The 19511-nt window shown below is 43.7% G+C and overlaps 2 protein-coding genes across 8 annotated transcripts in view; one reads left to right on the top strand and one right to left on the bottom strand.

Annotated features, from left to right (window-relative positions):
* Positions 1-7425, bottom strand: part of dgkh (diacylglycerol kinase, eta) — a 45976-nt gene extending 38551 nt beyond the window's left edge. For all 7 annotated transcript variants that reach the window (XM_034574965.1, XM_034574968.1, XM_034574964.1 and 4 more), the window contains exons 1-2: positions 7209-7425; positions 6109-6273 (exon numbers count right to left, since the gene is read on the bottom strand). In XM_034574965.1, coding sequence (XP_034430856.1) covers positions 6109-6273; positions 7209-7256 — 213 coding nt within the window. In that variant the 5' untranslated portion in view covers positions 7257-7425. The remainder of the gene's footprint in view (positions 1-6108; positions 6274-7208) is intronic.
* Positions 7426-8512: 1087 nt separating this feature from the next.
* The window catches only part of vwa8 (von Willebrand factor A domain containing 8), a 71241-nt gene continuing 60242 nt past the window's right edge, over positions 8513-19511 (top strand). The window contains exons 1-12 of the mRNA XM_034574963.1: positions 8513-8820; positions 9799-9876; positions 9992-10122; positions 10231-10341; positions 15749-15916; positions 16170-16334; positions 16796-16845; positions 16958-17066; positions 17190-17294; positions 17397-17525; positions 17827-17961; positions 18049-18126. Coding sequence (XP_034430854.1) covers positions 8682-8820; positions 9799-9876; positions 9992-10122; positions 10231-10341; positions 15749-15916; positions 16170-16334; positions 16796-16845; positions 16958-17066; positions 17190-17294; positions 17397-17525; positions 17827-17961; positions 18049-18126 — 1398 coding nt within the window. The 5' untranslated portion in view covers positions 8513-8681. The remainder of the gene's footprint in view (positions 8821-9798; positions 9877-9991; positions 10123-10230; positions 10342-15748; positions 15917-16169; positions 16335-16795; positions 16846-16957; positions 17067-17189; positions 17295-17396; positions 17526-17826; positions 17962-18048; positions 18127-19511) is intronic.

The raw sequence follows: 19511 nt of genomic DNA, 5'->3' as shown, positions 1-19511 counted from the left end.
AATAAATCATGGGCTGAACTGGTTCACTGAAGACTTGATGGGAGCATGAAACGGGAACATCTTCTTCTCTGATTCCTCGTGGATTATTCTGTCTAAGATATTAAACGTGTGTCCCAGAGTCCATGTGTCATCTATAAATGTCATATTTTGTGCAGTCAGCAGTTTGAAATCCAAAGAATTTCAGTTCATGACATAAATCAGGCTCCGAATGAGTTTCAAATTATATATCAATCAACCAATCATCACAGCTCTGACCAGAAACCTTAGTATATTACAATCTTCTGAAGTTCTAATTCATTTTATATATAATTATAAATTTATATATAATTATTTTTCAGGAAGATTATGAAAACTTCAGTCTTCTCTTTAAGATCAATTATGTGATATTGAAGGATTATGGATTATTTAAGAGAAAAATAAGTGATGCAGAATTCTTCCTACATAAATATAACATGTAATCAATGAGCTCCACATGAGGCTATGGGCTGATGTCGTTGCCTTTGTGCAGAACCAGGCTGATTCCACTCTTTATGCTGAGATAATAAGTTGTTTATTGAAACCATATATTAAACTAGAAGTAAGCAGAGCACAACAGTCTCCCTTATGAAACCACATTAAAGCTGGATTGTTCAGAGATGTTAACTTTTCTCTAATGAATGACATTAAGAGCAGCGCAGTCACCAGGAGGTGACCGGGGCGGGTGGTGGGCGTACAAAGCTCAGGTTGTCACACCAGTGACCGGGGGTCGCATCCAGAGTCTCGCCTGTGGTGAGATTCAGCCAAGAAAAGCACTTTTGTTAAGGTCAGAGAGAGACTGTGGTTTCGCTTTTTTGCTTTTTCTGTATTAAACCAAACCACGATCGTTCCCTCGCCTTCATCTGGAGCTGCGAGAGTCTAAACATAAAACTGTTAGATAATGCTGTCGTCACTACGAGTGCATATTTCACTGCAGGATCGTTCTGTTCCGAACTTTTAGCAACTTGCCAAACACACAAATCAACAAACTTGAGGGACAGTATGTGTGCAGGCTGAGGCCACTTTCCTGTGTGTACATGTGTGTCATTGCACCTTCTGCACACATCCACGAGCACACATGCATAGAAGAAAGATATCTCAGCTTTCTGTGGCTCCAGATCATCTCCTGAAATTCTGCAACGCAAATATCAGAGTCAGTTTCTCCTGAGTTGTTCCTGCAGGTAAAAACTGAGAAGAATCTCCCAGTGAGTCCACGTGAGAAAACAGCAGGATTATGTCCAGAGCTTTCACATCTCAGGATGAAGAAGAGGAGCCGTACACGTAGAAGACGAAGATGTCCACTTGGAAAGACGAGGAGGTTCCAGATCTTTTGGTGCTGAGGGCCGACGCCGGTGTGGATGAGCTGTAAACAACAACACTGATCTTTCCACAGCAGAGTTTATACGTCATGTCCGGCCTCCTGCTGCTCTGCAGGCTCCGCCCCTCGCCTGGATGTTCCCCACATGTTCCTGTTGGTGGGAACGAGTCGGACCCGACAACCTGCTGCTGCTGCTTCACAGACACGAACTAGACAACATGTCCAAACCCAATTGTGCGAACATTGTCCAGAGTTCATGCCTGGAAACAGCTCAAGAGAAACCCTGTCGTTGTCTGAGAATTTCATCTCATGACTGATTAGACAAAACTGCCTCGACGGCAAGTGGCCGGTCCATCAAGACGAGAGAGAAGCCCACTGTCTCGGGAATCACTCGCTCACTTATGCCTCTATCACCGACTCGTGTGTCGTTCCTGAGTAAGACTGGATTCGCCTGTGGAGCCTCGAACAATCACGGTTTTCACAGAGCGGCGCTGAGTCTCTCTACGTTTCTCTCCCATCTCCACCACTCTCCTGGAGCTGTCCTCTCTGCTGGCTGTAATTGCACCTCTGTACCCTTCCTCCTCCAACTCCCACCACATGCTAAAAATTACACCATGTTGATGGGAAAATTACAATGCAGTAGTTGGGAAGGGGGCAATTCCCTCGTCTGCGATCTGCTCTGTGCGACTGGTCCACAGGCACATGGGTATAGATGTGTCGAGTGGGAACAGGCCCTGTTAAGTGATGCTGCTGAGGCCAGTAATTTACACACAATTACCTCAGTTAGATTCAGCTACAGCATCGGACACACAACGACTCCACTTCGCATTGTTTCAGAGTGGGAGGGAAATAAAACTGAAAACACGTTTTAAAAATAGGGATTCCCTCATTTAAAGCATTGTGTTCTTTCCAACTTCTCATCATCACGTCAATGTGTAATGTTTAAATGTGAAGTGGCAAATTTCCTGTTTATTCCTGGTGCGATCTTTCAAAAGGAAGAAGAAGAAAAACAAGTGTTGGCTTTTCTCCACAGGAAGTGCAAGACATTTGTGTGGGCAAAACCCGCAACACAGTGCTTCTCCCTCTCGTGCTTATTAGAGCGTTTCAAGTGGAAACATTATCGCAGAGCAAAATGAAATCAGCAAGAAGATAACGACCATGAATGTAACAGGCTGCATCCAAAATCGATCACTTATCACTTTATAGTGAACTCTCCATTTTGTAGAGCTGTCTTAATGTTTAGTGACATAGTGCATCGTGTTAAGAAGTGTGCGACTGGTGGACACTAACCGAGCAACTTAGACCATCATGCAATGTGCTCCTGGTGTTGACAGGAAGAAAGACGGTGATTCTAATTGTTCTCATCAGTAATATCTGAATTATCTCGAGGATTAAAGACACACTGGTATAATTTTCCCTTAATATTTCAGATGTCGTCATTTGTTTTTTTCGTGACGACACAAATCTGTGAGTTGTGGCTGTAAAACATGTAAAAGAGGAGAGCAGCACAAACTGCAGCAAGAACATGTATTTCTACTTTTAAACATAGTAATTCAACTTGCTTTTTTTAACTTAAAAGTATTAATACTGTCATATAAACATTTAAAATGTATTATGGGATTTTCCACCTGCCGACGTTATTGTTGTTTACACGTCAGAATCCTGTGATAATGATGTAAATAGAGAAAAGTCCCTGTATAGGAAGTGGGGACGGATGAATGAAGGATTTTGGACACAGTGTCGTATCTTCCAGTTCAGGGGACAGAAGGACGAAGGACGAATCTTCTCTACAGCGTCTCCTCCCAAACTTCATCTATCTGATCTGGATTGTGTCACAGGCTCCAGGACGCCATCAGCTCTGCTTTCAGTCACACAGCTACAGTGTTCGTCGGCCTGAGAAGACAGAGCTCCGAGAGCGGAGACAACAGGCGAGCAGAGGCGCTGAAAAGACTGTGATTCAACCACATGTATTTATAGCCGGATTCTGACTCGCCCAGATATTGTTATGTTGAATGTAATGAACTGGATCAATGGATAAAAGGCCTTTAAAACACTAGAAGTCCCTGAATGTGAAAGAAAGAGTGAAATGATGCTGTGTGATGCTCGTATGATGGACTAATACCAGAGAGAGATTAATGACACATGATACTTCATCTCTGCATCAGCCGTTCAATCAGCAGAACCACCCACCACCGTCGTATTGATTTGAAATGATGGGTTCATAAGAGGCAATCAACAGAAGTGCACATCTGAGAAGTTGGCTACAAATGGCAGTAATGATTTCAGAAGCTTCCTGAACCGCACCTGCCCAGAGACACGAGCTCCACTTCACATCTGTCAGTCAACTCAGTGTTAATGGAGGATGAGAACAACATCTTATATCTTATACGCTATTTCAACAGTTGAACAAGATAGAAAACCAGCTTCCTGTTTGATTTATTCATTGATTCTTTCCTCCGAACACATGCTGGGTTAAACTTGATGTTTAGTCGAACATTTCTGCAAACTTTGCTTTTCCTTCTCACTCCTAGTCTGCTGTGATTTACTGACAATTCTTCAGTTTTTCTTCTTCTTCCCAGAATCGAAAACAAAGAGCTGGTAAATGTCTGAGAAGATAAATGAGACAGATGAGACACACTGTGCAGCGCATGTGTCCCTGCCACCAAACCAGCCAGTGTCACGGGCAGCGTGCACTCTGCACCGCCATGGAGTCGCTCAACGAGGGGCCAAAGACGTGGTCGTCTGTGGCAACCGAAGAACCAGAGAGAGAGAGAGAACCAGAGAGAGAGAGAGAGAGAGAGAGAGAGAGAGAGAGAGAGAGAGAGAGAGAGAGGGAGGGGTGGACGTAGACAATGTGATGGGCCAGTGTACACATGCATGTGCACACACACTCACACATGTACATGCACACACAGTCCTGAGCTAAGCAAACAACCCGGTGGAACAACACTCGGTGAGTCAGTGCCTGCATGATCCATTAGTAACTAAAATAAAACACACTGACCCACACGACAACAACTCTGAGGCCTTTGCTAGCGCGGTGTCAACATGCTAAGGACACAGGTGCAGTCCCAGCAGAGGTGCTACACACATCTGTCACAGCAGTGGATCCTCCCGCCTGTCGTAGAAAGCTCAGCAGAACAGGTCCGGTCTGTCTGGGTCGGCTGCCGCCCCGTGTAATTAATGTCCTTCAGCTTATGATGCAGTCAGAGTTTAAATCATGACTCAACACGACTTTCATCCACTTTGAAAACTCCTGCTGCCGTAACTCCAGCAGCGACAGGTGAGTAAAGAGTCACCTCGTGCATCATGGAAAAATCCTCTGTGGATAAATGGACCTCAGCTGGATCGGTGTTTACACTTATACTCTACATCCCATCACCCGTGACACTGGTCTATGATCCACTGTACTGGGAATAACACCATAAAACAGACATAAGGTCAATCTGTCACAACTTTCATCATCATTATTATTCACCAGAACCAAACATCCGCCTGGTTTAGAGTCTTAAATGTGCGTGAGTTTAACGTTGGTTTGACAAAATGAGCGATTTCACATTTCCACATCCTGCTCTAGAAACCTCTGATGCAGAAAACAACATTAACAACTGTGAGCAACTGATTTCAGCCCTGCAACTTGGCACGATGCCCACAGGTGAGGGAGTCAGCGTAAGACAGGTTTGACCGGACATCAATCAGTCTCACGTGCACATACCCTAAAGCTGAATAATGCAGGTGGAGTGCAGCAGTCAATAATTAAGTGCATCCATCGGTGTGGGAGCGTGGCACTCGTTTACAGTGGATGAGACAAGTGGGCCAGGAAAGCTAAGGTGTCCGAGGAGAGAATCAGAAGAGCATCTTCTTACTGAGCCCGCATGCAATTTAAATTCATTATTTAAACTGATATTTATACTTTATATCCTGCAGCGTCAAACTAAGTTATATAAAAGAGTCAGAGAACATCTCTTAACGCTTTGCTTTGTTGTGATGAAGTGATCAAGAAGGAGTGAATGGAAAAGAGATAAATGAATAATCTGTTTATCTCAGGTTGTTAATGGATTCGTGTGAGTTTAGAGCAGCAACTATCAATTATTCACATGATCAATCTGCTCATATTTCATCGATCAATCACTCAGAGCCCAGACGCCTCTGAGCTTTTGCTGAAATCCACAAGTATCTAATTTTGCACTTATTTTAAACTTTAAACTTATTTTGTATACTCTCATTGTAGAGTTGCTAATCTTTTATATTTGTACATTTCCTTTGTGAATCTTCAGAACAACACAATGAGATTTTAGGACGATGCTTTTCATTGTGTCTGAACAGTGACAGGAAGGTTCCTGAATCAACAAAATAATAGAAACTAACTTTTATACTTTCGTTATGATCAGTTAATCGATTTATTGATTAATGTTTGCAACTTTCATTGATTTGTACCTTTACTTAGTTTGACCTGTTTCAGAAGCAAATGTAAACTCACTGAAAACAACAGGTTTGGGGAAGTTTTCCCTTTTTCTCTCTGACACGTGCAGGAAAAAAGTCTGTTTTCATGACTTTCTGAGAAGTTTCCTGTTTAAAAGTTGTGTTTGTGTGATTGTGATGAGTGAGAAGTGATTGACAGGATCTACAGCCTCCATGTGTTTGATGGACAGCAGCTCAGTAAACACAGTGAATCAGTGCCTTGCTCAGGGGCACCCCAGCAGCAGGACAGTGCGTGTCTCCCTCCATCAACACAGACCATGCCCATGAGAGTAGAAGCTCCGGAGGAGGCTCACCTTGCTCCGGATCTGTCCGGAGGTGGACACTTTCCGGATCAGCTTCTGGGGGCCTTCCTGCTCCGCCTCGCTGTCAGAGGACTCGTCCGCGGCCCCGGAGCCGGCGACAGCGCCCACCACATGGGCATGGATCCCCGCCGCGGACACCGGCCCTTTCTCCGGCTCCTGTCGAGGGGAGGAACAAAACCAGTCGGGGTTATTCGCCTTGTTTCCCCGCTCCGCCGCTCCCTTCCTCTCCGGGAGGCGAGCGCTGCTCCGCGGCCGAGAGGCGTCTCTCCGCGCCGTCATCTCTCCGCGTCTCTGTCGGTGTCCGCCGGAGCGTGTGTGGGCTGGAGCCCGTCACGGCGGGGATGGGCTCCGCGGAGCAGGCGGTGAACTCCCCCTCCCTCCCTGCGCACACGGCCCCTCCGCGGGGCTGCTGCCGCTGGAGGCTCCGGCCCACACGACGCGACCCGAGCCGGAGAGACGGGACCGGGCCGGGCCGGACCGGGACCGGGACCGGGGCAGACCCGGGCGGCTGCTCGACACCAGCCCCGCCGAGCAGCTGCTCCACACGAGCCTCACATTCAAACTATAAACTCACTGATCATCACATTAACTAAGCTCTGAAAATAGATTAATTCATAAGAAGCTCAGTGAAGTTACCTTATATTGTAATTTAGGATGTTTTAACCCACATCACTTTACATTACAATGCATTTTTATTCATATTAAACACATGAATTTACTTTATATCGATCCAAGCTGTTGGGTTCTATCTTTATTTTACAATGTAACATCCCAGGATAAGTCCTGATGTGGATATAAAGACTAAATTAATGCAAGAGGTAAATAAATATCATGTTTCCAAGAAGAAACAAGTAAATAGAAGAATCAAGACTCTCTGATCTGAGGAGAATCAAACAGAAGCAGATCTTCTCACATATGAATCATATCTCACGTGAATCCTTCTTGTTTTACTACATTTAAACGTCAGACCAGGACAAAGACCGAGGATCAGACCCTGGATCCGCTCAGAGCATCAGCCCAGCAGCTCGCTGGGTTTCCTCCTGAATAACAAAGAGCAGAAAGTCTCCTCGGCGGACCCGGGGCTCTCTCACCAGTTCCTCCCAGGCAGGGCTGCGGGTGAAGTGGTACACATCCTCCATGGTCCCGGACCTCCGCTCTGTGCGCTGCGCCGGAGACGAGCACCGGAATCGGGGGAAGGTGGAGGAATGCGCCGCCTGCTTCGTCTGAGTGTCTCATACGGACTCGATCCTCCCTCCACCAACACGGAGCACCACCGCCACACCTCCGCCGCTCCACTGCTCCGCTTCTGCCGCCTTCTCCTCCTCCTCCTCCTCCTCCTCCTCCCTCCCTCCCTCCGAGAGCCGCCGAGGGGCCGAGCCGAGCCGAGCCGAGCCGAGCCAGAGATTTCCCTCCTGATTCCTCCTGTTATTTCATTTATATGAGTTCACAGACCTGTTTCATTTATTATTCACATATATTTATTCAATGAGTCTGGCTATTTGCCTTTTTTATTATTATTTATATTCTCTTTTATTATTCTATAGTTTGTGTGACTATGTCCTAGAATTGTTTTCTGTACAGCAACATTTTTGGTTTTGAATATGCTATAAATAAATCATAGAGTATAAAGCATGTATTCTATTCTCTTCCATTATATTCTATTCTATTCCTTTCTATTATATTGTATTATCTTCTATTCTATTCCATTATATTATTTTCTATTCTATTATCTTCTATTATCTTCTATTATCTTCTATTATCTTCTATTATTTTCTATTATTTTCTATTCTATTCCATTATATTATTTTCTATTCTACTCTACTCTATTATCGTCTATTATATTATTTTCTATTCTCTTCCATTATATTCTATTCTATTCCTTTCTATTATATTGTATTATTTTCTATTCTATTCCATTATATTATTTTCTATTCTATTCTATTCTATTCTATTATCTTCTATTATCTTCTATTATCTTCTATTATTTTCTATTCTATTCCATTATATTATTTTCTATTCTACTCTACTCTATTATCGTCTATTATATTATCTTCTATTCTCTTCCATTATATTATTTTCTATTCTATTTTATTCTATTCTATTCTATTATTTTCTATTCTATTTTATTCTATTCTATTCTACTATCTTATTCTATTATTTTCTATTCTACTCTACTCTACTCGACTCTACTCTATTCTATTATCTTCTATTCTATTATTTTCTATTCTATTATATTCCTTCTGAGCCAGCAATCAATCATTAATAATAATTAATATTTTCTCATCTTTATAATAAATATTCAGTGACGTGAACTTATTCCCGAGCTGAAGCAGAAAGTGTAACCACTGGGTCGGAACCATCGAGACTCCTGTGAACAAACCGCCACGGAGGACTTTAGCGGCGGACCGCTCTGTCCCTCTCGTATTATCTTCCGGCCCTGACAGAAGCGGGCTGTCAGTGTTATGAAATGGGTTCGAGCCCGGGACAGCACGTAGCGTCACACCAGCCTCGTGGACTTTATTAATTCCGTGGGTTCGATGCCGAGGTGACGGAGGAGTTTAAAGATGCACCGACAGGTCCTGTGTCCCCGCAGCGCCGCGGCCGTCGCTGCCCGGAGGCTGCGCACCGTCCTGGGGTCAGTGCTGGGAAGAGACGCCTGGATGTGGAGGACACATGAGGTCAAACTCCTCAACACGTCCGCAGGTAATCTGTCTGTTGCTGTCAGTTATTATTAGTTATTAACACTGTTAATAACACACACAGCTGGAGACAGGACAGGTCTGTGTGTGGTAACAGGGACACACACACACACTAATACACGTGTTCAGCTACTTTATGTGATTAAAATACACGAGTTTTATGTTTTAAATCCAAACACAACGAGGTGAATTATGTCTGATGGGAATTAAACTTAATTGTAACTGGGAATAAGAGAAACACGTTGACTGAGCTTGTAGGTGAAAGGTCAAACCCAGGATGTGTCAAGTCACCTCGTCCAGTCAGCAACAGGTTAACTTACATGACATAATCATAATAACATAACACATATTAACTACTTGTTTTCCAAGAATATGTTTCTATGTTTCTACTTTCTGGTAAAAGCTGCAATTATTAACTTTATTAATGGTGAATGAATCACTTCCCTGAAGCTTCATGTCAGTTATAAAGAATTAATAAGACCAAGTGATTTTAACTCTTAATTCTATTAATTATACTAATAAACTGGTTGGGTTGTAAAAAAAAAAAAGAAGCATCAAAATACATTTATAATCATATATCTTTTATAATTATAATGCTTAATAACATTTGACACTGTATAATTCTTTTGAAGAAAAATAAAATGTGTAGATATTTCTTGGTTGTTCAAAGATAATTTTACATGTATACAAGTATTGATAACTGACTGCACACATTTCTAGGATTCATCTGTGAAAAGGTTTCTATAATTTTTCTACATGAATAATTAGTAATTCAGTAAATCTTTTGGTGACTGAGTCTAAAACCTAAGTCCCTTCCGGTTGCTGACTGGACTTTGTTTTGATATGTTCTTGTAATGAAGTGAAATCCAAACTTTGCTGATGATTTAAAACAGGCATTTACTTTCTGTAGTGTTATAACTTTGTTGTGTCAGTAAGTTTCCCAAACAGTCTGTGAAACACACGTCACCTCTTCTTTCTGCAGGAGACACGGTCAAGATCGGAGAAATCTCCTACAAACTCAAAGTACCTCGGAATCCAGAGCTTGTTCCTGTCAAACACAGTACGTTTATTATATTTAAAAAATAACTAAACATACGTCTGCATGAAATGAAAGGAAGGCTATGGTGACAGGTAAAACAAGGTCACTAACACTTTGTTGGGCTTTGGTTTGCTAGTGACAGACTCCCTACCTCAGACAGTGGTTCAGCACCTACGCTGGATCATGCAGAAAGACCTTCTGGGACAGGACGTGTTTCTCATTGGTCCCCCAGGACCCCTGAGACGATCCATAGCCATGCAATACCTCGTGAGTACACACGAAATACATACATATCTATTGTAACAGTTAAGCCTTTAACATCTGCAAGGGTTCCCTCTGCTGTGTGAAGCCAAGTCTTTACTTCTCGTTAACCAGGAATTGACCAAACGGGAGGTCGAGTATGTTGCTCTGTCCAGAGACACCACAGAGACGGACCTGAAGCAGAGGAGAGAGATCCGCTCAGGGACGGCCTTCTACATAGACCAGGTAACGCCTTCCTGTGCATTCATGAACTAACAAGCAGGGAAATGAGCACGAGTTGGAGTGAATGTCTCCGTGAGCAGCTCCAGGTGAACCAGGGAGAGGGGATTGGTCACAGCTGAGACTCGTTGGCCAATCAACTCCCCTGGATTCGAAGGCAGGAGCTGAGCTGCTGGAGGGAGAACATCTGGAGGGAGAACATCTCACTGCTCCTTGGAGACGGAGCTGAAGGCAGAGAAAAGCTGACAGATAAAACACACACAGCAATATATATTTATAATTAAAGAAGGAAACACTATATACATGCACAATCAGAGATAATATTACATGTGCAAGCATCCATTCACCAATAAGAACCAACAGAAGGATAAAAGTACATCGTGTGATGAATATGAAGAAGGAGGAGAAGAGTCTGAGGACGATGATGATGCTCGTCCCTGCTCTCAGATTGCGTTTCCTGTAAAAGTGGCTAAGTTTGTGCAGATGTTTCCCTGTGTCTGAGTTTGAGCAGTTTCCAAACCAGGCTGTGGTACAGTGAGTGAGACCCGTATAATCTCAGTGCCATTGATATGGGTGAAGCTGGGAGTGGGGGTGGACTTCAGTGGGGAGCTCTTCTGTCTTCTTGGTGCTCCTAGTGAGGTTGTTAGTCGTTGTTAGAGGCTGTGGCTCAGCACACAGTCCTGCGTGCTGCCTGTGTTTAAGGTCGTCTGTCCTGACGGACTGAGATCTGCTGCTCAGAAAGTCTCGAGTCCAAAGGCTGATGTTAAGTTGCTCTTCAGTTGTCATCCCTCTCTGGTGTCGACTTGTGACCTCTCCAGCCCCATGTCCCCTTCCTTCTGACCAGTAGAAGTTGGAACAGGCTCTATCACCATTAATGTCTCTTCTCCGAGCCGAGAGTCAAAAATAGACTTAACCTGACTCCTCTCTGTTCTCAAAATTGGTGGAGTCAAATGAACGTGGGCACAAGAAGAGACGCAAGAAGAAGAAGTTTAGCAGAAAACAAATCTCATTTAATCTCATGACTCACATAAACATATTAGGTTCATTACAGCTCCAACTGAGAAGGTTGTGTTTCTAAATTTACATTTGTCAGTAGCTTTACACAGGCACGTACTAACATTATTTAATTTCTTCCTCCTTTAGATTATATAACATTAAGACACAAATTGTGATCTATGATACTTACACTGTAAATAAGTGGTAAAATGGTTAAAAACAATAACTGACAGTCCTTTCTATTCTCTTCTTCTTTCAGTGTCAGTAACACATTACGTAACATCACAACTCGCCTTCCCGTTCCGTCCCGTTCCGTTCCGTTCCGTGCCACGTTTTGATCGATCAAGCTTTATGCAAACGTACACCCCCACACTCTTGGAAGTCAAGTAACCATGGAGAACAGCTCCTCATTACCCAGCCTGGTTTCTGTGAGGAGAACTTTCTGTTCTCCCTTCATCGCCATTTGTTTCTCAGGGCTTTGGAAAAATGATTCAGAAGAAAAAACAAAACATAAATCCACGTTAGACCATTAAAACCTGTGACTGGGTTGCCAGGATCGAGTAGTGACAAATGGGGAGAAGCTGTGATAATTAACACTTGCTCAGTCATGTCATTATCTACAGCTAATTAGCTCACGGCTTCATTTGTGTAAAAAAAATACATCAGTTGCGTAACAGTTCAAAAAATCACCTCCATGGAAACAGGGGGAAGCTTTTTTTTGTTTTATTCTCAGAACATTTATTCTGAGACTTTACACGTGAACCTGATTTTCTGAGGCAGAAAAACTCACACGTTAATAAGAACTTTGTTATTCTTTTATTCTTTTTTAAATTTAGATTGAACCAGAGCTCAGTTACAGCAGAGTTGAAGGTGGTGTGTGGTGAACATGTAAATGTACATGTATAGATTTCTCAGCAGATGCATCACTTACTCTGAATGTATCTGCCCGTCAGCCGTCACTTCTCTGAGTGGTTTTATAATGTAAAAGAAATGAATGGGTCTATTTCAGTGTAGTACACAAAGAAAACAAAAAACTGGAAATTGCTCACCTTAATATGAATTTTCAACAAACTCAAAAGTATCAAGGTGCGTCACTGAACTCACATTGACTGTTGTCAGTGCTCACTCTACATAAATTAGACCTGTGTTTATCGGACAGTGACAGCAGAGAGGTGACAGGTACTAATGTTCAGACTTGAACTGCGGTCGTTGTGGTTCATGGTCGGGGTTCTAACCTCCGGGACACTCGGGTGCCACAATGAACCAAACATTACCTCACACCTTAAGAAGCTCACACATCTTTTGTAACAGCAGCGTATGTTTTCACCTTTCGTTCGTTTTAATATTGTATTGAATCATCGCAGCAGTTCAGCTTCCACCAGAGAGCTGTTCCATTGATCTAATAATCCAGCTCTGTCCTCAAAGTGGTTGTTCCACCTGAGACCAATCCCAACGCTAATTCCCTGGAACCCGTGAGCAGCGATAACACACATCCATCATCAGTTGCCGTGTACCTGTCGTATATTTAAGCAGCAGTGATGTTGAAGATGATGATGAAGGAATCTCCGCGGACACCGTTCTTGCTTGTATAATAAGGTTTATTACACAGAAGTTACAGGTCAGGACGGGTACCGGCACACCCCGAGACGTTCTCGGGCCAATTCAGAAGTCTGAGTCGCCGGTGTCGGACAAGCATTCATATAGGGAACTTGTTTACGCCCAAAACTTGAGATAAAATGACATCACACATAGGGGCATCTAATTCAAAACATGCTTCCTACTTGAAGATGGGAACCTCTCCATCTAACAGGTCAAAGAGCATTCTCAGAAGGAGAGAACAAACAAGTAACATATGGAATAATACTTAGGAAGTCTGAGAGTCCAGAAATCAGGCGCCGCTAGCTTTAAACCTGTCATTATGTTTTACACATGTGTCAAAATGATCCATGTTAGCTAAATACACCACATACCAAACAGAACTTGTGATTTAAATGGCCGTTACTGAACACGTTATGGATACACAAATATTCATGGTCTTAAGTCTGTGGAGCTGCCTCGACACAGTCAAGACACGTCCTCCGTTTCCTGCGACGAGGAACGCCAGCCAACCGCTCGAAGTCAACGAGGCTCGGCCACCTCCCACCCGCTCATCAAAAGGAAAACAGGTGTCGTCTGTTTCCATGGCAACAGCTCACGAATAGATCCGACATTATCGATTGCACTAATAGGTGTGAAGAGATTGCGTGTTCCTCGTCTTCTTCCTCAAATCCTCGTGGAACATTGTGCCATCGAATGAAATGTGGGCAGAGTGTGTGTGTGTTTGTCTGTGTGTGTGTGTGTGTGTGTGTGTGTGTGTCTGTGTGTGTGTGTTGGCTCACTAGATGGAGTTGATTTTTGTCCCGTGGGTGCGATTAGTTCAGTACATGTACGCATCACAGTCTCCGACACCTATTTCGTGTGAAGAGCTGAAAACGTGTGCAAATAAGGAAGATTTCCTCTTGAAGAATGTTTTCATATGACAGGAGGTGTGTGTGTCTGTGTGTGTCTGTGTGTGTCTGTGTGTCTGTGTGTGTTTGTGGTTGTGTTTTAACTAGAACATCCAAGTATTCCTCTGGGCCCTGCGCTGATTTGCAGCCCTATATTCAGACTTTTTGTGGTTCCCTGTGCTCACTCTCTTCCTCCGCTCCCTCCTCTCCCTCTTTAGTTCTCTCCCCCCTCGCCCTCGCACCACCACCGCCGCCCCCCCCCCACATGAAGGATGCAGTCACATGGATGTAATCGCATGCATGTCGTATTTTTGACATCTCCAGTGGTCACCTCTCTCCAGTTAGCAGGCTCTTATGTAACACAGCTTACCTCAAACCCTGCTGCTCATAAGTCTGTTGTACAGTAATAAAAAACTGTGTAAACCAATAGCGTGCCTCTGCAGCGAGTTCGTTCAAAGCCTCCGTGCTGACGACGGTGACAGTGGCGGCCTGAGGCATTTTGTTTTCATGTTGCAAGTCTCATGAACACTTTATCTCAGGAACCCTTCGAGGGTTTAATTAAGGATAAACTGGTTAAGTGATGACGTTTAATAACCAAAAGGTTAAAGTTTATCTTCACTGTGACATCGTAATATTCAGAAATGGTTTTTTTCTGGCCATTGGTTGGTGGAGGAGTGCAACTGCGAGATGGTATTTCTGGTTTAAACTAAATTAACCAGATTCACTAATAACCTGCATTAAAATAAATGTCAAAAGCTGCATTTTAAAATAACTGTTAAGTGTAAAAACTGGAGTGGAAAGAATGTCACTTAACACAAAACTGCATATGTGTTGAGCAGGAACAATTTGTTGTAAAAACAGGAAGCAAGTGTATGGACCCACAAAGACCCGGCTGCAGATGCATTTTGACCGGTGCTCAGAGCACTTTGCATTATCCTACGATAATAAAATGTTATATATTATGAATTATGTTCATTTATCTTCTATCCATCCACTTCTCTGTAACATCCGTTGCTAAGTGGTTGCTTAATGCTTGTTAGTGTGTGATGGGAAGGTTTGTTTTCCCTCAGCACAGTTAGTGTCAGGCGGAACACAAAGCCCGTCTGTGCTTCCCCGTCTCTCTCGCCACCCTGCGTCACTTACATTTCTAACAATTATCTGATTACAGCGTTGGTGCCCAAAATGGATCCAGAGTTAAATTTAGAGCATCTGGTCCCCACTATAGTTTTATGGCTCTGCTTCCCACACAACCTGCCACGTATTTACATGTTAACCTAATTACATGGCCACTCGCGCTGCGGTCCACCCAGACAGCTAAAGTTTCCTGCCTCTTGACGTCAGATGTGCTTTTTGATTTCTGCAGAAATGTGCGTCCACACACACACACACAGACACACACACAGACACACACACACACACACACACACACACACACACACACACACACACACACACACACACACACACACACACACACACACACACACACACACACACACACACACACACACACACACACACACACACACACACACACACACATGCTTAACCAAGCTCAAGTAAGTTTGATCCCTAATTTTGGGAGTAGAAATAGGCCTTCCTAAAACAGCTGAGACAGTTTTGAAGCCTGGTTTGGAGGAGCACAATAAGCTGAGGACATCCTCAGGAAAGGCTTTATGGAAAGCTCATTTTGTTATTATAGCACGAGGAGCTAGATATATAAATGGTTTTAGCTTTGACAACATTCACACGGGGTCAGACGCTGTGTTGGACAATAGAGGAGCAGATTTGACCTGAGCTTGAACTGATTGCAGTGATTAAGAGTTAAGCCTTCAAATTAAACCTTTCCTGATATACCAGCAGCACCCCCGCAAAAAAATGATCCTAAGTTCACTGATTGCTCTCAACTTTTAATATTTGTTTTCCCCCAGTGTGCTGTGAGGGCGGCAACACAAGGCCGAGTCCTGGTCCTGGAGGGGCTGGAGAAGGCCGAGAGGAATGTCCTGCCCGTCCTCAACAACCTGCTGGAGAACCGAGAGATGCAGCTGGAGGACGGACGCTTCCTGATGTCGGCCGAGCGTTACGACAAGCTGCTGCAGGTCAGTGCAGCACACTCGCTAACATGATGAAATCCTTCCCCCTGCTAATGGCACACACTCCTACCTCCTCTCGATCACGGCTGTTCTTTACGGAGCTGTGTCTGCCTGGATCTTCACACCGGAGCGGTGAAGCTTCGCACTTCTTCTACACTGCTGTTGTTGTGTTCCCTCTACCTATAAATACTTTCTCACACTCAGTCATGTACCTACAGTGAAATGAAGGGTTGGAGTTTTGTGCGTTGATGTATTGCAGGAGCACACCAAAGAGGAGCTGGACAGCTGGAAGATCGTCCGTGTGAGTGAGGACTTTCGGGTCATCGCTCTTGGTCTCCCTGTTCCCAAGTACAAGGGCAACCCGCTGGATCCCCCTCTCCGCTCTCGCTTCCAGGCCAGAGACATCTATCACCTACCGTTCAAAGTCAGTCCTGGAATTTACAGATTACTTAACACCAACAAAATGTGTTAAACATGGGGGGGGGGGGCGGGGGCGGGGCGGGGATTTGGCAGAAGGCGACACAGTGTTACTTGTTACTGAGTCATCCACATAACACACTGTAAATAAACTTCCTTGGAACTACTTTCTGTCAAACACTGACTTGATTTATATTTTCAAGTTTCGGGAAACTTGACATAATACTGGTTCAGCAAAATACTGATGAATGTTCCGTTGAATGTAATGTTCCAGTGTCTGTAATGAGTTAAAAATTAAGATTTCACATTTTATGTTGCTCTCTTTATTTCCAATTTGTTGCCACATCTATTTTGGGGATTTCAAATTTTCCCAACATGTTTTTCAACTCAGTTGCACAAGTGTTCCTTGAAATGTCTTAAGTGTAATGACCCTGCAGCTGTTGCCTCTGGATATTATTGTCTCTTCAGGACCAGTTGGAGCTGTTATATACAGTGGGACCAAACATTTCTGCAGAAAGGTAAATTCAAAGTTCTATTAGTGAAGCTAAAAGCTTTTTAAGGGGCTTTTTGGACAAGTGTGAGTGTTCACGTGACACTTAATGTGCAGCACTTGGTTCCTTCCTGTGTCAGGGTCTCCCAGCTGCTCTCCCTCGCCACTACGCTGTGCTCCCAGGAATCCTCCGACCTGGGCCTCCCCGACTTCCCTGTGGACAACCTGCTCCCTGCCCTCCACGTGCTGGTGAGAACCCAGACAGGAGTATCCCTCTCTCAGGAACAATAAAGAAGAGAGGGCAATTAAAAAAGAAAAAATACTCTACCTTCTGGTCAATTAATATGAGTGTCTAATGTTTTTCTTTTGCAGAACGCCTTCCCTATGTTGTCCTCCCAGCAGTTAGTCCAGAGACTTTACCCCTACACCAGTATTCTGGGAAAGGATGGCCGCACCGCTGTAGAGGGCGTTCTCGGCGTAAGTCGAGATGTCAACCACCAGTAAAAATGTCGTCGTCTGGATGTGAAGTCAATGAGATCAACTTTTCAAATGCATGTGTTCTGTGGGATTGTTTTGCAGCGATTTGAGCTGCTGGACGGTCGCCGTGTGCCAGCGCCTGGTGCTATCGTGAGTGTGTCAGCGGCGAGGGAGACGGAGGGCCGCGCTGATGTCACGTTACGCGTCACGGACAAAGACGTCACGTTTCAGGTAACGGTGGACAGGCTGACTGCAGTAAAACTAAAGCCCCAACGAGTACCTCTGCAAGGAGTCACAGTGAAAACTGCACTGGTCGTTGGAGGATTAGAATCTGTGGTAACTCTAGAAACTCGTGCAAAAAAAACGAAACATCTTCACCAATTTGACACCAATCAGACACACACAGTTTTCTCTGCTCTATTCATCAAAAAGTCCTGTTTCTGACCAGACGAGGTCAGTGAGTCACACGTGTCCCGGAGATGTCTGTTGTCTCCAGGCCTCACAGACACGTCTTCTGTCCGTCGTTCTGCAGGTTCCAGCCGGGACCAAAGAGCCACGTCCACCAAACAGCAGCCCCAACTTCATCAGTACGCCGAGCCACTCCCAGCTGCTGTCTGAGATGATGCAGTCCCACATGGTGAAGGACATATGTCTGATAGGAGCCAAGGTACTGGACACACGATGCTCAGGGACCAGCTCACACATGATGAATGTGATCGCTGGTTTTAATAACAATCATTTTTGTATTTTCCAGGGTTGTGGCAAGTCAGTGCTGGCCAGAGAGTTTGCTGAGATACTGGGTTACAGCATGGAACCAGTCATGCTCTACCAGGTGAGCAAGCATCACTAATATTTGTCTTTCAAAGATTCAAATTGTTTGATTTTTAAAGTCTGGAGCCATCTGAGTTTATTTACTGTGAAAATACCACCGAGCAAGTGATGCAATAGTTTGTAAATACCAGTCAGAGCGTTCCTTTATGTGAAAGTAGCCAGATAATTAACTAAAGTCTCCATCTATCATCTGTACAGCTTATGATTTGTGTAAAAATAAGAGATCATCTTTTTCAATTACTTTCGATGACAATGTTCGTTCAATAACATTAGTTCATAATGTCTTTTTATTTACATGCATCCATGTGGAAAGTAAACGTAGAAGCTGTGACACTCTCGTAATAAATATGTTTTTGGGATATATGTTTATTTTGTCATACACATTTTTATGACCTGTGATGTCACTAAGTAGATTTCAACCAATGGGGAGAGAGGAGGGGCACGGATATTGCACACAGCGGGACAGGGGTATTTTTATGAAAGGAGACCTTCTGAAAATAGAAACCATTTCATGAGAAGAAAATCAGATTCTGTTTCTGCAGAATTCTCTCTTGTCACACTTCAAACACCTCAGTTGATCAGATGGTTGAATCCCCTCATTATCATTATAAAGATACTAATCAGATTTACACAGTGAATTAATATGCATTGAAATCACTTGTACTAATTGAAGATTCAGTGATAAATCCAAAGGCCGAATGAGAAACACAATCGAAGATATATATTTATATTTATGTATATACTTCTGTGTATCCAAACATTCCATAAACAAACACACTGTGTGTGTGTGTGTGTGTGTGTGTGTGTGTGTGTGTGTGTGTGTGTGTGTGTGTGTGTGTGTGTGTGTGTGTGTGTGTGTGTGTGTGTGTGTGTGTGTGTGTGTGTGTCAGACTGCTTCTGTGGAATGTAGTCAGCCGGGTGACGACCCTGCAGGAAGTGGCTGTGCTGCGGCTTTATGTATTAATGCATCATGCTGCAGCTTTTTTTAGCCGGCTGAGGTCAGGGGTCACTTGTGTTACGGGAATTGTGGAATCCTTCGTCAGGCCTTTCGTCATGTCAGCGCTGACAATACCAATTTTGGAAACGGAAGTGGCATTCGGAGCAAAAGAGAGCAACGTCAATATTGAATCGTAATCATCTGTAAAAGTGAGATTTATTTCAAACTGGCTAACCTAGAAACCTAAGAGATAAAGACGTATCCTGAACTATGCTATGATTGGATTAGGGTAAAGAATGCAAAGCAAAATACTTGAGTAAATGTATTTAGTATCTTTCCACCGATGTGATAATCACATTAAGGAGGTAGAAAATAGCAGCTGGTACATAACTGGCCATAGGAGGCCACGGTGGAGAGCGTGGCTTCTACAACAAGAGGCGTCAAACCTC

This window comes from Hippoglossus hippoglossus, chromosome 21 (genome assembly GCF_009819705.1).
Source record: "Hippoglossus hippoglossus isolate fHipHip1 chromosome 21, fHipHip1.pri, whole genome shotgun sequence".
In the NCBI taxonomy this organism is placed as follows: Eukaryota; Metazoa; Chordata; class Actinopteri; order Pleuronectiformes; family Pleuronectidae; genus Hippoglossus; species Hippoglossus hippoglossus.
Note: the sequence above shows the minus strand (reverse complement) of the source record. Positions and strands in the feature narration are given on the sequence as shown.